The 19,813-nt window shown below is 38.0% G+C and overlaps 1 protein-coding gene across 2 annotated transcripts in view; it reads right to left on the bottom strand.

The window, feature by feature from the left end:
- pde8b (phosphodiesterase 8B) overlaps positions 1–17,837 on the bottom strand; it is a 54,965-nt gene extending 37,128 nt beyond the window's left edge. Inside the window, exon 1 of one of the 2 annotated variants that reach the window (XM_067573642.1) lies at positions 17,610–17,837. In XM_067573642.1, coding sequence (XP_067429743.1) covers positions 17,610–17,660 — 51 coding nt within the window. In that variant the 5' untranslated portion in view covers positions 17,661–17,837. Of the gene's footprint in view, positions 1–13,389; positions 14,274–17,609 lie in introns of those variants that run through there. The other variant, XM_067573641.1, reaches the window with a different exon arrangement.
- Between the last annotated feature and the right edge of the window lie 1,976 nt (positions 17,838–19,813).

Here is a 19,813-nt window from a genome sequence, read left to right as displayed (position 1 = left end):
AACAGAGGACAGATAAGGAAAAAAGGGGGAAGGGGGGTTTTAGTTAATTCTACTTGAGGTAAGAGCTTCTCAATAATGCATGCTACGCACAAACTCTACTCACAGTCATACAGAAGCTTTATGACTAAAGCGGTGAGGTAGACGTGAGTTGGTGACTCAACCACCAGTCAGTGTTATTTGTCAGGGGTAATTAGGCAAAAAGGGGGACATACTTAAAACCCACATGTAGTCTCAACTAACCGCTACCGACCACTAACTAAACGTCATCAAGGGTCATCAAGTGCTACATTTGAAGAAATATCAGTAGACTAATTTTGGGTACCAGCCACTAACATACTAACAGAGCAGTGTAATAATAATTTGTCTGAACTGACTATCACAGACATATAAATTAGATATAGTGTTGACAAGGGCTGCAACTAATGATAATTTTCATTATTGATTAATCATTTAGCTAGTGAAATGTTATATTGAAAAAATTGCATTCACATTTTTCAGAGGCCAGAGTAATGTCTTCAATCTGCTCAATATTATTATGCTTAAGAAAAGATCTTTGTTAAATTTGTTTTTAAATATTAAACGCTTCAAATTTGTCCAAGAAAATGGAAAGTAAACCTCAGGAACACGCTTCATTTTTTCATAAAGATCATTGAAAAAAAAGCTGGATGGGAGATAGAGCCACAAAGTCCGCAGAGGGAGGTCGGGAAGGTTGAATGGGTTCAACAAAATTGAGTTTGACACAGGAGATCATTCCCTAAGCGTTTACTTGAACCCAAACCAAGTTATTTTTGCGCCTAAACCAAACTAAACCTTAAGTGAGAAGTGTCAGATCAGAAAACACTTTCATTTTTGTAATAGTTATTTTTGTCAGCTTTTTGTCTTTCTGGAAGGGCAGTTGCAAACTACAGTATTTTGTTGTTTGATTTGTAGGACTTGCTATTCATTGAAACATTTTGTAAATTATGCATATTACAGTTTGTGGGGCACTATTAGGTTGCTCTGCAAAACATAAGAGTGTAGACTGTATGGAGTTGAAAGAGGTAAAACATCTATCTAAGGTACTTTGTTGACAATAGCAGACTTGCAGGATAGTGTTGTCACTGTCATGTGGACCTCACATCACAGTTGTTTGTCTCTAAATACAAAGAGATTCTTGGCGGTCTGAGCAGGAATCACAGAGAGGTCTAACAGAGCTGAACCAAACTGTGTTCAGTGTTGAAGGCAAAAGACTGGCGAGATAAAAAAGACTGAGGAGGCTCAATCACTGTTGAGTGCTTCAGTGACAACGAGAAGCAAAGATTCCAAAGATGTGGATTGAGGGTTGGCCTCATGAGAAAATGAGTAATTCTGTTTTACTTGAGGAGGACACAGCCAGATGTGAACCAGAACAGGAAGGAAGGCAGTGGAAATGGACAGCTCAGTAATCATGGCTGAGAGAACAATTTGGAGAGAGATCAGTCAGCCGTTAAGATTAGGAGATGATGGAGGAAGTGCTAGAGGAAGTTGTCATAAGACACCAACTCTTATTAGAGTAGGTGACAAAGTCCACTTGGAAGATTTAGGATCGAGTACAGGGACAAGAGCATCTGGGGAGTTCAAAAAAAGAGTGAAGCAAGCAAGATGAATGTGGCGAAGAATGAGAAAGGCAAACACTTGATTCATAAGGTTTGAGACGGCCAAGAGGGAGGTGAAGAATGACAGGAAAGAGGACAGAAATGTTCAAAGAGAGGTGAGAAAGTAGGAGTTTGTAGAAAGTTAGAGGACCGATAAGTGGAAAGAATAAAAAAGAAGAACATAACCACAGTGAAAGACCTTTTCACAATTTTTCTTGGTGAGAATATAAACTACTGCAAAGACTTGTTATTTTTTAAATGAGTTGATATTTTTTAAATTATCAGTAATTCTGAATCTGTATATTTGCATCAAATACATGATATATAGTGAATAGATAGATAGGTACTATAGGGTTAATCCCACTAGGACACTGCAGTGTTACAGCAGCCAAGTCACATAAACCACAGAACAAACAACACATTCTAAGGAGCTCAAAGAGGTTAATAAGAAATAAAATGAACTTTAACAAAATAAACTAAATTTCCTTCAATTAGAAACTGAACTGAAACTATTGTACTGTAGGTAATGTAATCTAATGTAATGTACTGGTATGTATTGTGACTGCTAAGGTGTAGCCCCTGATCACGCTACCTCACACGCTTTTCATTCATTGGCTGGACTGGATGAGGAGGAGGCGGTTGGGTTTGCGTGTTGCTGCGAGCATCAGGAGAAGTGAAAACACCTGCGGATCAGAGGAGAACGAGAAACGGCCTGTGCATCGACTGATGAACTGGCGTGATGTGACTTTCCCCTCGTTATTCAGTTGTTTGGTTTTTCTTTTGGTTCTCATCTACTCTGAAGAAGAGATTTTAATAAAACTTGAACACTGAGCCAGATAGGCGAGGCCGTGCAGCAGTTTGGGCTTGCTGTGGATCGGACGAAGCCGCAGGTTGGGGCCCCAGTGTGCTTTGGATCGTTGGAGTCTGGTAAGCCCGCATTCCTAGTCCTCCATTTGGTCCAACCTAAATCCCACACACTGATTTCCACCAACATCTCACATTATAGGTCCAGTCTGGGTACGTAACATATGGCAAGACATCAATATTTGATTAGGCAGGCCTACTAATAAAAAAGTAAGTTATGGCTACAATGATTAATTGATAAGTCAATCGGCAGAAAATTAATTGGCAACTGCTTTGATAAATGATTAATTGTTTAAAATTATTTCCAACTATGATAATTTGCTGCTTTTTCTTGTCTTACATCATATTAAATTAAAGTAAACATATTTAGGTTGCAGACTGTTGGCCAGGCATCTGTTGAAAATAATCATTAGCTGCAGCCCAAAGTTCAGCTGTTCTGTGCTTAAAGAACAAATCCTAATGAGCTCCTCAATTAAAGGGATATTTCAGCAATTAAGCGTTGCAATTCACTCAAGTTGTAGGACTCATAAAAGATAGATTAAAAAATAAAGTCAAAATTAAAGCAGAAGAGGCTGAAATATCCTGATTTAAGCTCCAAAAACACTGGATCCTACATTTCCCATAATGCAACTAATAGTCTCTTTTAATTAGACCCTCCCTGTCTGGTAAATTCTTCATCTTTCAAACTCCACATCTCCAGTTTCCAACACTAACTTCCTGTTAACTTGACAAAGCTCCTCCAGAGTCAGAGACGACATTAAACAACTATTTTCACAGGCTGAGTAGTACTCCCTGCCTGCCTATAATTAAATGTATAAAGCTACTGTCATTAGTAAAGTAGGGCATTTTGTATTCCCAAGATCTTATACTTGTCACGCACAGCAGCAGAGACTCACTTCCAAGGAACACCACTGGCTATATTTCCAGTTGGGAAGCCAGTGAGGGATCATGTCTTTGTTGCTGCTTAATAAATGCATTTTTACTAAACTGGAAGGACCTGATTGTATAATGTGAACTAATTTTCCATAATTCTTGTTTATTTATTATGTATGTTTACAATTGTAAGTGCTTGGTATCCTGTTTGCTTTTGTATTGGAAGAGTTCATTAACCTTAACCTTAAAACAGATGGACTTTATCTGGATGATGCTGTTTGCATGGTGCGTTTTGTTTGTATGAATTTTGCTTGATGAAGTTCTGAGGACCAAAAAGTTGTTATTAAAGTGAGTTTAAGTGATGGACAGTGTGTGGGATTCTTTGGTTTTCTTTTCTAGAGAAACAGGGGGGAAAATCCCTCTTATAAAAAAAACTGATACTATATTCTCCACCTCAGAGGACTATTTTAGAAATTGTTGTCTTTGTTTCTGTGAAGCACTTGTCTTGAAAGGCGCTGGATGAATAAACCCTTACTTACTTGGTCCCAGGTACATAATGTCATTGCACACACTGTATACACATTGTGATGATACAGATTAAACATTGCTTTCATTGCACATTTTTTGGAGCCGTTTGTTCTTCAGAATGCAATCAGCGTAACAAAGTTATGGCATGTTTAATGTACTCTTTTGAAGGTGTTTTCACTGTTTACGATGATGTTAGATTATAAAGATGACAAGTTAGTTTACACTATGGCGGGAGAACAGAAAAAGTTGTTTTCACTTAACCACATGCCAATGTCTAATCATTGTGAGTAAGTGACGAAGAGGGGTGTGTTTCTCATCTAGACCTGACCTTGTGTGTGTGGCTCTAACTTTAAAACTCAGAATCAGAAACGATGACGTTATTGCAGCCTTCAGAGCGTGGCTAAATCCTCCCCTGATCCTATGCATTATGTCATTTTCATTGTATATGAACCAGTGGTGAAATGTTATTTGATTTATTTTGTATATTGCCAGTTAAATGCCAAGCAGTCAGCTTTCATTGTATGATATTCCTCATCATTAACAGCGGGCCTTGGTGTTTACATGAATCACCGTCCTTGCAACAAGGTCTCAGAACATCTTATCTGCCGAGCAGGTGGCCTTCCTGTCGAGCCTCAGTCTGCGCACGGCTACAGTTATCATCTTCCTTATCATTTAGACTTCTTTCCCCACTACGAGGTCTGTGATAAACTCACATTGATCAACTCATATTTTGATGCTGGTTAACTTTGCCATGTGAGCAGGTTTCTTTACTGCAACCTTCAAATTTGATGATCACGTTGCCAATAACAGCACACTGTAGAGGCCATTACTGTACATAGTGACAGTAGTTGTTCAAATCCCCCTTTTTATATGGGTTTTTAGCATTCATTGTTGAAAATAATTACAAATTATAGTGCAAAGGAGCTCCTACTCTAACATTTTCTTCTCAACATTATGAGAGAATGTGCAATTATTGCATTTAACACAGTAATCCAGCAACCGTGATTGACCCTCTCTGTTTGAAGTTGCTCCAAAGGAGAGCTAGACCAACGCATCAGCTGATATTTCCTTAGACTATACACACTTGACAGACGGACTCTGGTCCGTATTGGAATCAAATAACAATTCAGTCCGGACTAGGAATAAAATTTTATCACAACCTGACGCAGATCACTTTTGAGTGACAGTCACTTCAGTTAGCAAGGCTGCTGTTGGATGTAGGATCTCTGGTTGATAAAGTAAATAAAAAAAACAATAGCAACTACAAAAAAAGAAACGTTGACAGTTAAAGTCGTGTGTTTAAGGATGAGCTGACTGAGGAAAATGTGTTCATTTGAAGAATGTAAAACACGACTTTGATACCAAACATGCCAATTTTGAACAAAACTATCCCTAGAATACAGACGTAAGAACCACAAAACTGAACCAGTTAAAGTCATGATATCAAGACTCCAGCAGAATAATTGTAAAATCAAATATTTTTGACAATGACTACAATGAAGAACTCATTAATGGACACTTACACCAGTGTCTCCACTTGGCCATCACACCTTTTTATGCTCAAGTTTAAAGACTCGGTTACACAACAAAGGTGTCACGTTTAATAAAAATGCCGTTCATATACAGAATTCTGGAATTTTTGTAGTGAAACATCATTATTTAATGCACCCTTACTGGACCTTTGATGTGGTTTGATAAGTGAACCTCTGAGACTGTTCAACTGTAAAATGTCCCACTCAGGACATACTGTATGTTCATCACAAATAACCAAATTTAAAGTGTACAAATCAAAAACTTCTGAGATTGTTATGTGTTTATGTAAACACTCAAATACGATATTGGTATTGGCCGTGAAAGTCTATTGATCAGGCTCTAGTCTAAACATGCAAATCAGGTGGATTGAAGGATCTAATTTGAACAAATTTTGAATACAGACTGTGTTCAAGTCTAAAAGTATCCAGCCTGATCCTGGTGAAAAATCTCCAGTGTCCATATTAATCTCAAAAAGGCTGAATGCTGCTTTATGTTCAGTAAAGTAAATACTTTTCCCAACCTGCGGATTATCATTTTCTAGATAAAATCCACAATTTGAGATGTAAAAGTCAACATTTAGTAGTCAAAAATCAGCATCCGGAGTACCGATCATTCCTCTTTACCACATCATTTCTCACTTCCAAAAAAGAGCATGGAAACATGACTGTGCACAACATAAATTTAGACTTCACTCGAATGAGATAACATGCATTTAAACACACACCTACAGGAACTTCCGTGCATGTAAACAGTTATTCCAGTCCAACATTCAAACTATTTTCCACTTCACAGCCTGGGTGACATTCCTGCTCTAGCACACCTCCCTCTTATATCCAAACCCAGACTACATCCGCACTAAGAAGCTGCTGTTTTCAGGTCATTTTCATACAGATCTTCATCCACACTAACTCTAAAATAATACTAAACTGTTGAATCTTTTCTTTGTTGTCATTTTTCAGATGACACAAATTCATCACAGCTAACACTGTCACATTAAAAAAAAAACTCTACTGTGTCCTCTGCTGCTCTCCACCAGCACTTACATACAGCAGGGTCTCAATAGCTGAACTCCCAGATAAGTCGTCGTTATTTATATATTTTTCCTTTTTTTCGTCAGACTGTTGAACAAGCATAAAACAGTGATTTGATCACTTTTAACAACTTTTAATATTATTCAAATGAAATGAGACGAAGACCAAAAAGTTAAGTTTTATTAAAGTGAGTTCAAGTGATGGACAGTGTGTGGGATTCTTTGGTTTTCTTTTCTAGAGGGGGGGGGGGAATCCCTCTTATAAAAAAAACTGACACTATATTCTCCACCTCAGAGGACTATTTTAGAAATTGTTGTCTTTGTTTCTGTGAAGCACTTGTCTTGAAAGGCCCTCGATAAATAAACCCTTACTTACTAGGTCCCAGGTACATAATGTCATTGCACACTGTATACACATTGTGATGATACAGATTAAACATTGCTTTCATTGCTGTTTATTCTTCGGAATGCAATCAGCGTAACACATTTACGGCATGTTTAATGTACTCTTTTGAAGGTGTTTTCACTGTTTACGATGATGTTAGATTATAAAGATGACAAGTTAGTTTACATTATGGCGGGAGAACAGAAAAAGTTGTTTTCTTTGCTGCAGCTGGACTGTCGGCATTAAATTACTCTATGATCACAGCATCATCTGACAAATTAAACATAATAAACATTAATACAGGTTAATGGTGACATCACCTGTATTATACTGACTGTGAGAAAGTGAGATTTTTTAGTAGCTGGTTCAAGTTAGAGTCTCCAGTTAAAGCAACCAGATAACCAGAGAGCGGGAGAACTTGTTTATTTTCACTTCTATTTACTTTGATGACTGTTACAGATGATTTTGAAGCTATAAAGCAAATGAAATGAAAACTGATTTAAAAAAAAGGTGCTCATATAATTCAGAAATAACAATAACATCAATAATGATGACAAATGATCATAACTTTGACAAAAAATGCATCCATTTACAGTCGACGGGTTCACTGTTAAACACTTATAGATTCAGAAATATGCTCCAGAAAACCAACACAGTGTGGTCTGAGCTATCAGTTCAGCAGTTCCTTGTAATGCTGCAGTCACACTGAAATTCTCTTCCCGTTCATGTCTATGTGGAACAGGGAGAGACACATTTGCTTCCTGTCACAGACTGACCCACCTCTTACGCTTTGCACAATCTCGTTGAACTTTGACTTGTGAAATCACAAGAGAGGGGAGGGAGGGACTGACATCTCATTCAGGAAGTATTGTTTGTTTATATTCTTGTTTTCATAACTGCACTGCAGACTGATACTAGCAGCAGTGTAAAGACAGTGACAGAGGTTAATGACATGATGAAATGTTTGAGAAAAATGTTGTACAATTCACAACTTTGTGGAGCTTTGGTGTTGGTGTTGGTACGTAAGCCATGCTAGCTAACATAGTTTATGTTTACCCACGCTATTTCCTGTCCCCCCCTGCTCTTGGCCACATCATTAAGTTGAGGATGGGTCCAGCCCTCTTCAGGATTTTATTCAGGATTTTGAGGATGCTCATAGTGGATCAGAGGCAACAGCTAAAAAGCCCACAGACTATGTCTGAACAGACATACGCTAACATTTCCTAAAGCAAATTTTTCCCTCTCCACATGAAAACAGATTCAGATGTATCACTCTGGAGGGAGTTTTTGAAAATATACATTTTAAATTGTGAAAAACGCTGGTTCAGTGTGGATGAAAACGGGGAGAAAAAAGATCAGAACATGTTTCTGTAGCACGGGTTCAAATAGCACAAGAGATAGTTACACCATGTACCGTTCAAACTGTATTATTGTGCATGTTACTGCTCTAGTGATGTGTGCCAACGAGATGAATTATCTGTTATGGTAAGGAGATGATGTCTAGATGAACACAGATCTTAACAGACAATGATGAGCGTCTGAAGAGTAAAAAAGTGTAAGAATCATTTGTAAATATATAAAAGAAAACGTCTACATGTCATTTATGATTCAGGCTTTGCAAACATTCAACTTTGTGAAAACAAAAATTTAAAATCGGAAAGTCTTTATAGGTCATCTTAATATCATCTTGCTGAGCCTGCTTTAAGCTGAATCTTAACACCTCTTTTCCTTTCAAAACTCTTGTACTAGAATCTACACTGTTATACTCTTCAGACGCTCGTCTTCATTACTGTGTAGTATTCTTGCCCCTTGACTGTGTGTTAAGATGTGTGTTCATCTAGACATCATCTCCAACCAGCATAACTTATGTTTGTTGTCATCATGACGTTGGTATTCTCCTACTGTTATTTGTTGCTGACGTGCAACTTTATGTTTTCTCATGTATTTTATCACTTGTCCTGCATATTTGCTATTTTATCACGTACTTTTTTCCCCCCAAAAATAAACAAATAAACAAAGATAATCTCTAGAAAGATAGTGTCATCCTAGAAGAACTATGTTAATTGGGCTTGGTTTGATCGGTTTGCTCTCATCTCTTTTTCCGAACACACAACCTGTGTTGTCGATGATCATTGAACTTTTGTACGTCCAGATGAGAGGTTGTTACGACGACACTGATGAACTGCCAATTCAGGCTCTCGTCTGTATATTCTTATAAGTCGCTAACTGTGTAGGAGGCCCTGTAGGCATATCTGTACGGGCCACCAGCATCAGCTCCTTCACATGTGACTGTTCACACTCCTGCTGCACTGACCAGAGGGGTAAACAAATGACTTGTGTTTATAAAACATGCACACACACACACACCAACACACATGGGAGCGTGATCAACACCATGGCAGATTATCAAGATCCTGCAGGGAAAGGCAGATGATTTTAATAATAAATGGTATCATTGATCCTCGCTTCGTCCTCGGAGATAGAGAGGAACTGAGGGGGAGCGAAGGAACAGCTGACAAACCAACGCACTCTACATACACACACACACACACACACACACACACACTGTCTGTGGCACCCTGAACTCATGATACACATCTATAAAAGGTATAAAATCACTGGACTTAAATATTATTATTATTATTTTTTCCCGATTTTAATCAGTAAAAGACAGAAAATGCTATCTATCTATCTATCTATACTGTACATGCATGCACACACATATACACACCATACATACACACATATACAAACACATATAATCTACATACACTATTTTCAAATATTAATATATAACATTTAAATTAAAAAGAGAAATAAATAATCTAGCACCATTTCTATATAACTTTCCCGAGCCTCGGTGGTATCTATACTAGCTCTGTTTAATTTGATGATGAATATTGCATGATTCAAACGTCTAATAGACTGTAAGACCATTGATTCATCAATAGAGAATGAAGGAGCTGCCATCTTAATGCCAGCAATTTCTTTGCGGCTGTACAACCAGCGAGCCGGAGACGTTTCTGATAAGTTCCTATCGAATCTGACATATAGAAGCTACAGTTTGGTGTTGTTTTTTATATATGATGTGTGTTCACTGGAGTCAAATGAAACCTATGGATGCATTTAAAATGTATTAGTTGATCATTCAAGCTACGGGATGAAAAGATAAGAGTCCCCCAGACTCTACTCCAATTTATGGTCTTCCCAGACACTGAGAGGTCTGTGCTCCAGGCTTGTGTAATCCCTGGAGGTGTGAGTGTTCTACTCTGTAAAATTTTATAACATGATGTTTTTGGAAGTTTAAGTAATGTCTCAATCTGGTCATAAAGTGGATGATCTAGAGTTCGGGAATCCCCAGAAATTCCTACAGACGACAGAGAGGATCTAAGCTGTAAGTACATAAAGAGAGAATTACTTGGGAGGTTATATGCATTCTGCGGGTCTTGAAATGATCTTAAACCTCTACCATCTATGATATCACCGAGGCAGCAAACGGTTGATTTTCCCCACAGGGATAGGGAAAAAGGATGTCATCTGTTCTTAATAGACGGTTATGAAAAATTGGGGTTTTTCTGTGCCATTTTGTTGTCCATTTATTCAGGTTTTCAAAATGTCGCCAAACAGAAATGATTCGGGCTATTAATGGACCGAATTTCTGTTTGCACTGCATAAGAGATAGGTCTGTATATACTATCTCCTTGAGAGGAACTGGTGTTATAATACTGGTTTCCCTGTCTACCCATGGGGTCGTTGAGGAATTAAACAAGTTTGTTATAGAACAAAACTGGAAGGCTTGAAAGTACAGTTTAAAATTTGGAATCGAAAGGCCTGTTCTCTGTAGACGGACTAATTTAATTCTTGACTACTCCCAGATGAACCTCTTGCTAAAGCAGCGCTGATCACGGATAAGAGAGGTGATCCTAAATCACGCCAAAATGTCAGATATACTTCTACTTGCAACCTTCTGGCTGGACTTAAATATTATTACGCTACTACAACATGTTGTATGAGTACTGCTGATGATGAAAAGCATCCTGTTTGGATGACTAAATATTTTCATTCAATCCAATGACTCATATCGCGCCAATTTTCTTCCATATTAGGACCAAACAAGACAAGAATATGCCAAAAAAATAATGAAAAGTGAGAATTTAAGAGCATGAGACTTAAACCTCTCAAGAAATTACACAATATTTCAAAAAAAACGATCCACAAATGTCAAATAAAGCCAGTTTTATTAAACAAAGATCTAAAAGTATAAACTACCTTTACAAAAATCAAATGTTTGTTGTTTCAATCTTCCAGTATGTCTGTTACATTTTGTAATATTATCCAAATCTCATTCATGCTTGAATGGGTTAATCTGTTCTGAGGGCCTGATGACATGATCATCTGCTACACTACTTCCTAACAAAACACAGCTACATCCTCTAGGGTTCAATCATAAATATGAAGAAGTATCTGTTCACATGCTCCCTCATGAGAGGGATCCATCAACAAGTAAAAAAATACACAAATAATATGATAAGACGTGTACACAACTCCACAAGTTTCTGATCTTCATTCTGACTGTTTGTCATGACTGGGCTACTCTCAGTTTTCACTTTGATGTTCTCAAAACTCACATTTCATATATTTATTTAATAACTAATAACTTAAATTTGGTATATTAAGTGAAGAACATCTCCCATGTTAAATGTATAAATATCTAACTTGATTTTTTAGTGCTAAAGTTGTCTTGTAGACAGTACTTTGACAAAAAAATAAAAAAACCTTAAAAGGTTAGATTCACAATCTTTCACGTGTCTTAAAGCAACAGTCAGGTGTCCATATGAAAAGTGAAAGAGGTTTTCCTCACTGTAATCATTCCTCCTGTTCATACTGGCTTTTAAAAGATCCTTCAAATGTGCTTTCAATGGAAGTGATGGAGGCCAAAATCCACAGCGTCTCCACACAGTCATTTTCTGCAAAAATACAACTTGATGTGAAGCTTATATGAGGCTTCAACAGTCTGAGTTAGTCATATCAAATGGATATCTGCCACATTTACTCTTTTTAGCATCAAATTTCCTCTTTGTGTTTCCTCAGACAGTGTTTCCCTGTTGAGCTGCGGTGGAAGTAACAATAAGAGGAACTTTGGCACTAAAAGTACTGTAACGTTGAAAGATAATTTGGACGGCTGAAGCTTCATATTAGCTTCAGATACACTTTTGAATACATTTTTACACAGAAGGAGGATTGTGGATTTTGTCCCCCATCACCCACATCAACACTTTGTAAGTGCATTATGAAGGGATCTTTAAATGTCAGTATGAACAGGAGGAATGATTATGGAAATAAAAACCTGTTTCAACATTCATTTGGGCTCCTGACTGTTGTTTTAAGACAGACTTGAAATATTGTGAACCCATCCCTTAACTCAAAGTCAACTTTTTTAGCTTTTTCCACACTTTTCTTTGTCATGGAGATACTGTCGCTGATTTTTAACCACAAAGCTCACCCGCTGAGGACGACCTTGAGAAGTGGTTGAAAGCTTGTCAAACAACTTGATTTTTGTTTTGTAGCTTATTAATTTGGTTAATAAATTAAGTTTGATGATTTTTAACTTCAAGGCAAATCTGCGGGATGCCATAAAAAGGGAAAATAATTCTTCTTTATTGTTATAACTTCAGCGCAACGCCATAACCGGCTAAGCGGTTAACTTAATTTAAGGGATGGACACAAGTTGTCAAACCACAAGCCACTTTGATGCACGCTTTCTTTGTTTGTTCCTTACTAACCATATTGGATGCACATTTTCGCTCATCTGACAATACGTTCAGCCTCTGAGAACCTTTGCCCAGAGGCTGTAGGGCTGCGCTTAGGGATAACAAACAACAATCTGTAAACAATCTTTTGTTATAGCTTACATTTAGAGTTTACTGCCTCATGAGAGAGCTGATAGTGACTGAAAATGCAAAGTAGGGATCTCTGGCACAACTTCACCTGTACTTCCAAGGTACATGGAGAAGGGAAATAGTCCCCATGCAACACAGTTTATTGTTAAAGTTGTTCTTTATACTACAAGTTTTGACCTCTTCAGAGAAATAAAACCCTGCCAGACAATCACAGGACATACATGTTGTATTCTTTACAGTCCACTTAAAGCCAGATCCTTGCTAAACTGCATCATTTTTATCCATAAATAACTGACTCTGTTATTCTTCCTGTCATACATGCATCTTAAGGAGAAATATGCCACAGTGTGAGTAGTGAATCATATCTGATGTTTTACTAACACACACCACTGTCATCACATGTAGGCTAACACAGTCAATTATTATCACTATTGAAACACTAATTGCAGGCTGCAGTGAATACGAGGAGACTGATTGAACTACAGTCATTACAGAATTGTAATTTGACAGGCTTGGGCCTCCGCTGGTAACAAACAAACAAACAAAACAAACAAACAAAAAAGGCCTCCTCACATGTGATTTTCACTCACGACCCTGGTGATGATGCTGTGACTGTGCATCGTTTTTGGTTTTTATTCCAACGCGCCCCACCACTAACCGTACCTTGACGCTGGTGTGGCTGGTCTGCGTCTCGGCCTCGATGCGGATGTGTCCCCCGCTGTTCTCCTTGCGATCCCGGCACGAGTTGTTGCGCGAGTGCCGGCTCTGGTAGGTGATGACGGAGGGGATGGTCTCGGCCGCATCGGTCTTGATGAAGAGCCCGTGTAGCGTGGCCGCGGTGCCCTGAGAGATGGTGGTGGTCTGGTGGGGGGAGTTGGATTCGTCTGAGTCTCGGCAGTAGATCACCCCGCTCTGAGAGACGTGGATACTGGGAGCGCAGCCCATGCCTCAGCGACGCGCCTCCGGAGTCAGATCCCAGATAATAAACACCGACACTTTGGTACCACCTTCCTGTCTTCCACAGCTGCCTGCACACAGGCTGCTGTTTTCTCCGGGCATCGGCTGCGGGCTCAAGTCGCTCTCTCCTCCACACACCTCCGGTTGAGCACATTAAGGGACGGAAACGTGAGGTGTGGATGATTCTTTAATTCATGCGTCCCGTGAATCCGGTTCCTCCTCTGCCGCCGCTATTGTAGGATCTTGGATTTCGATGTCATATTTAGGACAAACGTGTTCCAGGCTATAATCTAAACCTTGCTGATGGCCTGCACCGCCCGCTAGCGCATCAATGAAATGACCCGGACTAATGACTAAAATTAATAAATGGACTGGATCACCTGGCTGCTCTTATACACTTCTTGCTTCATATCCGGCTTTGTATCTCATCCTCGCTCATCCTCTGTGACATGCTCGCATTTTAGGCCTGTTGGGAGTAACTGGCTTTATGAAACCTCTTCTGTGTCTCTACTTTAGTTATTCTGCTTGCTGATCATTGGCCACGGTCCATCTCCTCTCTCTCTCTCTCTCTCTCTCTCTCTCTCTCTCTCTCTCTCTCTCTCTCTCTCTCTCTCTCTCTCTCTCTCTCTCTCTCTCCCTCCCTCCCTCTCTCTGTCACACTAACATTATATCACTTCTCTCCATCATGACCCTCAAGTCTCCCCAGAGGCTTTGCTCTGACTCCACGGGTCATTTAAAACCTCACTATGCTGAATTATGATAGAAAAAATAATAAATGGTAGAAAAACACGTACTGTCTTCTCTTTCAACTTTATTTAGATTTCTTGAGCACATAGTGTAAAAATAGTCAGAAATAATCTTATCTGTTCTGCCAAAATTGTGAACTGTGTGCTCAGGGTGACCCACTGACATCTGACCTATGACAATACTGTTAGGTTTTAAAAGGGAATCATAAGCACCAAGATTGTGACATAATAAAGAGGACAGGGGTCACAACTGATGATTATTTTCTTTATGGATTAATCTTCCTATTGTTTTTTTTTATTCATCAATTAATCGTTTGTCTGAATAAAATGTCAAAAAATACTCAAGATACCCTTTTTACTACAGATGCCTGTTTGCTTAAAAATGATACTTAAATGATGAATCAATAGTTAATTAATAGTTCATGAATCAATTAAGACAATTAGACAATCAGCTAAGCTGTAGATTAATTTAACTGTAAGGTACCACATACTAATAATGCTGAGTTTATGAATTGGAACAAATAGTTTTGATTAATTGTTGCTTTAACTGTGACCTTTCTTTACTCAGCGATGACCCCTCAAAGAGGTATATGGACATGTGTAAAGTCAAAGGAAACAGGAATAAAGTACGTGGACAGTGACGCCTGTTTCCCAGTTATGAGTGGAGCATTTCAGTGTCTTTTAGACAGTAGTTTTGGTTTTTTTTTTTTACAGCCTACAACTTTATTGTTTAGATTCACTCTCATCACCATCATCTCCAGCCACAGCAGACATCTCCCCAAACCATCCTGAACTCAAACACCTACTGTATGTACAATAAATACAGCTTTTATTTCTGTGTAATATACTCCTCACAGTATTTTTAGCATTTAGCTTTTAGCATTCTTATTGTGCTGATACAACTATACCTGACTTGTCTGTGTGTTGTTCGGCCACTTTGTTACTGTTTAGCTGTTGATTTATAATTGTCTGGTTATCTATTATATTTGTCTGGCTGTGTAAGATTATGTATATATATATATATATTCACATGGGTTAGCTTGGTAATTATATCTGTATTGCTGTTAACTGCTTGTTGTCAGTGAGCCAGGTAAAGTCATTTCATTCTGCTGTGAACCTCTTGAGTGTGTGGTTTGAAACTGACAATAAAGTTATCCTTGAACCTTTATCTGTTTTTAGTGAAAAGCTCTGATAAACTCCCTCTACACTACATGCTCAGAACCAGACAGACATAGTTATCGACTAGCTGGTGAACATAGAGGAGTGTCTAGCAGCTAAAGAGCCAGATATTTCCCTCAGGAGTTGGTGGAGAACAAAAACAGAGCTAAAAGGAGAGTGAATACCACAAACACGTCTCCACATGAATGATAATGTTGCTCCGTAACTGCTGGATGTGTTAAAAAGCAAATGTTTGCTAACATGTCCACCATAAAAAAAGACTGTCAGTGTTGTGTTTAAAGATTGTTTCTGCTGCCTCCTAGTGGCCAATAAATCAGTTAAAGCAGGTTAAATAATGTTGTACTTGATGTCTAATTAGCCTTCAAGCATACAGTTATACATTTTTGTAAATTGTTAATAAAGTTCATGGGTTTTTTTACTATCTAATATCCACCCAACCCGTAGTTGTAAATGTTAGTAAGTTGTTAAAAAATGGAAGATACACCGGCCAAACTGATTTTACACAACCTTACAATCCAAATGTTTGCGTCTTTGGCGTATTACTATATATAAAATCTTAATAAATGTCTCTAATAAACCATTAATAAAGTTATTTATAACATATTAAGCTTTGAAAGATCTGTTATAAAGTTAAAATATCTTCTCAGCATCACAGGAAACACTGGAGCAACCTGTGAAATTTACCTATCACTAAACTCAGTTCATCTGTCAGGAAACAGAAGTATGTCTTAAAACTTAAAAGATTTTTTTCTATAATATAATGTTTTCTGCCTTGAACAGAGTTCAGAGAAGCACTTTAACACTGCATGTAGGAGCAGGCCTGGCTTGGTTGGGATTTTAGCAAAGCATATAATTTCAGTGAGTGACACTGAACAGACTGTCAGCATCACTTCATCCACAGTTTAGCCACATGAGCCACATAACCATACAAAGAGTCAGATTTGATTTATTGACTCTCTGTGGATCCCTTGGGACAGATACCCTAGAAATAAGAGATGGAAAAGTAGTCCGAACACTGTCTATAACTCAAATGTACAAAATGAAAGATAAAAAAAAGCCACATTATAGGAGCTGCACTGTAGCATTAAGGTAAAGAAGGTAAACCATATCCTCAGTTGTCTCTCTGATTAATTTGTATATGAGTACACTGTGCATTAGAGATCTTATTTAGCATGCTCAGCACTATTAAAATATCTCCTGTTGAGACTGCAGACCGCCCCCTGGTGGCAGGCCTCATACATTTATTAACTGGTGTCCAAACTGTAAATAGTAACCAGCTCTCTGTCAAACCAGCACAGTCTAGTGAACATAAACTGTACATGCCCCAAAACATCCTCATACATGTCAGAGATCACTATCATAGCTGTGAAATTGTCTCTAGTTCTTTTCAAACATTTAAGCCTACAGCACCTATTTTTGTGTGTGTGTATAGCCTGGCAGACCACAATTACAAATTTCAGCAAGTTGACAAAAGCTGTCAACAACTAGGCTATAATGACCATATTAGCATATTACCATGATCACCATATCATCCAACCGTTTTGATACTGTTTAAGCACATACATGCACAATTTAAGAACACATTTTTATTTTAGTCATAGAAATCAACCCCAGATATGTTTTTCTTAAGTTCTTGAGCTTTAGAGTTGTTTACTTTTCTTTGGAAATAAAAAGCAAAGTGTGAAGCATATCTATTTTCATCATTGAGAACCATTTAGTAGGAACTGCCGGACAAAATAACACTATATGTAATGCTAGAGGACAAAAATTGTGCTCTAAAATAGAATTTTTCCTGTCATCACTCCACACTCTCTCGTCCACATACTCTGCTCCATATCTCCATTACGCGCGTAAATTTTATTGCAGTATTACAATTTAATTTTTGGCTCATTAAGGATTAAAAGATGTGTGACAGTTGTGTTAACATGAATTACCCTATATGAACAATTATATGCATTAAAGTTCAACTTTGTTCCAAGTTATTCCACTAGAAGCTCCTACCTTTCGTGGTCCATTGGGAACAGCACTTTCCTCTGTTGACAGTCCACTCATGTCTTAAAGCCACGATGTTTTGTCCTTTAATGTGAAGTTAAAAATAATGGGGAATACAAGTTTGAACAGTGTACACGGTACATACATACGCAATATTGCATCTGTTGACCGCTTAAATAGCTGCCGAGGGACTTGGAGTCCGAGCGGTGGATAGTTAGTTAGATGTCGGCCTCTGAACTTCATAACCTGCCTTCAGCCTCGGTGTCCGTGCGGCCCTAGTGTCCTCACAGTACAGCAACTACAACACAACAGTGGTGCATCAAGTATTCAAATATTTTAACTCGAGTACCCTAAAAACATCAACAAAACAATGCAAAAAATATTTAAACGGAAGTAAAAGTCCTGCATTCAGACTTTTATATAATCAGTGGTTGAAGTATCAACTCAAGTGTTGTAGGAATACTTGCACTTTCCATTTTATGCTATGATTCTTCATTCTTCTATTTGACTACATTTCAGTTGCAAATAGTGTACTTTTTACTCCACTGCATCCATCTGAGAGCTACTACTTCACAGATTAAGATTTTTCATACAAAAATATGATTAAATTCAACCATAAAATTAGCCCCAATTTGCTGATAATATTTATCCACGTTTACTCAAGTAACATTTTGAATGCAGGACTTGAATTATTATACTCCATGTACCAGGGGTACAATAGTGTATTTGTAAGTGTATGGACATATGAAGATTAATGTATATTGTGTGTATCTTGTATTTTTCCATATGCAGCTGTATGCAACATCTTATCCTTTGAATAACACATGTCCATAATGTGTTAAATTGTCAAAATGTATTAAAAATGACAATGTCTAAGCACTCTATGTGAAATTAACAATAGCAATACAAGTTTCTAAAAATACTCAATTGCAAATAAGATAAAATAAGATAAGATAAAATAAGATAAGATAAGATAAGATAAGATAAGATAAGATAAGATAAGATAAGATAAGATAAATCTACCAAAATAACCTATAAAACAACAAGGGCATCAACTAACTTTTCATTTTCGATTAAGCTCACCCTAAAAAACCTAAATTCTGAGCCTAAACCTGTCAATTATTTAAAAGATTAATTGATTATTTATCAATAGACAACACATATTGAGCCCAAAGAGTGATGTGAGCAAGATGCTGAATCTGGAAAAAAGAGTTTTGTATTTTGAGTAAGAAGTGAGGCCACAATCAGAGACACAGCAATGATGTGATGATGTTGTGATGAAGTGGTTGGTCAGTGAACCTCAACACAAATGAATCCTGTTTGGTTGAAGTGAACATAGTGAAGTGGACCACTTTTTAACCTGCATTAACTGGTATTTCTGGCCACATGGGGGCAGCAGAAATGACCTGTAAACACAACACTCACATGTTTATAGTTGATATGTTGAACTTGTTAGCAAACAGTTGCTTAGTTCCACATCCAGCTGATATGGAGCAACATTATCAGTCTGTTTTAGCTCAGTTTTTGGGGAAATATCTGACTCTTTGGCTGCTAAATGCTCCACTATATTCACCTGCAAGTCAATTAACAACAACTAACTGTATCTATTTGCTGTTTGGTGCTGGTCAGGTAGTTAGCAGTCAGGTTATCATTTCCTGTGGACTTACCTTAAAGTGCAGTTCCACTGATGGCCACTAGATGCTCCAACTGACTCCCATTCAAAAAGCGCCAACTTCTCTTTAGAAATAGTAAGTCAATAATTTTTTTCAACGAGTCATTATGGTCTCAATCTCTAAATTCAGGCCCTCTAATAAGTGTGCTGGTGGTCATTTTGGAAATTATTTCTCCGTTAATAAGATTTGAAGACTTATAGTAGCTTTGATTTCTGTTATGTGGCTGTTGATTGACAGTTGGCTCACCTGCTGCTCTCCCCGGCTCCGGGACTTGCACTGGGTCAGATTATTGTCACAATATTTCAGTAAGGTTAATGTTACTTGATTGTGACACCTGCCCTATTAGCACAATTTAGCTAAAGTAGCTAACGTTAGCCCAAGTGTGAATCAGTAAGTTAGCATTAGCTTCAGTCTGCGGTAGCGGAACATGTTTCTAGAGCGTGAAAGGCATCATCCTTCACTCCAATCGGAAGAGATGGCGCCGACAATAAGCAGCAACTCTGTGCTTCAAATTGGCTCCAATGCAAACCAACCCATCTT

This window comes from Thunnus thynnus, chromosome 19 (assembly GCF_963924715.1).
Source record: "Thunnus thynnus chromosome 19, fThuThy2.1, whole genome shotgun sequence".
In the NCBI taxonomy this organism is placed as follows: Eukaryota; Metazoa; Chordata; class Actinopteri; order Scombriformes; family Scombridae; genus Thunnus; species Thunnus thynnus.
The sequence above is the reverse complement of the archived record's forward strand: the minus strand, read 5'-3'. Positions and strand labels throughout refer to the sequence as shown.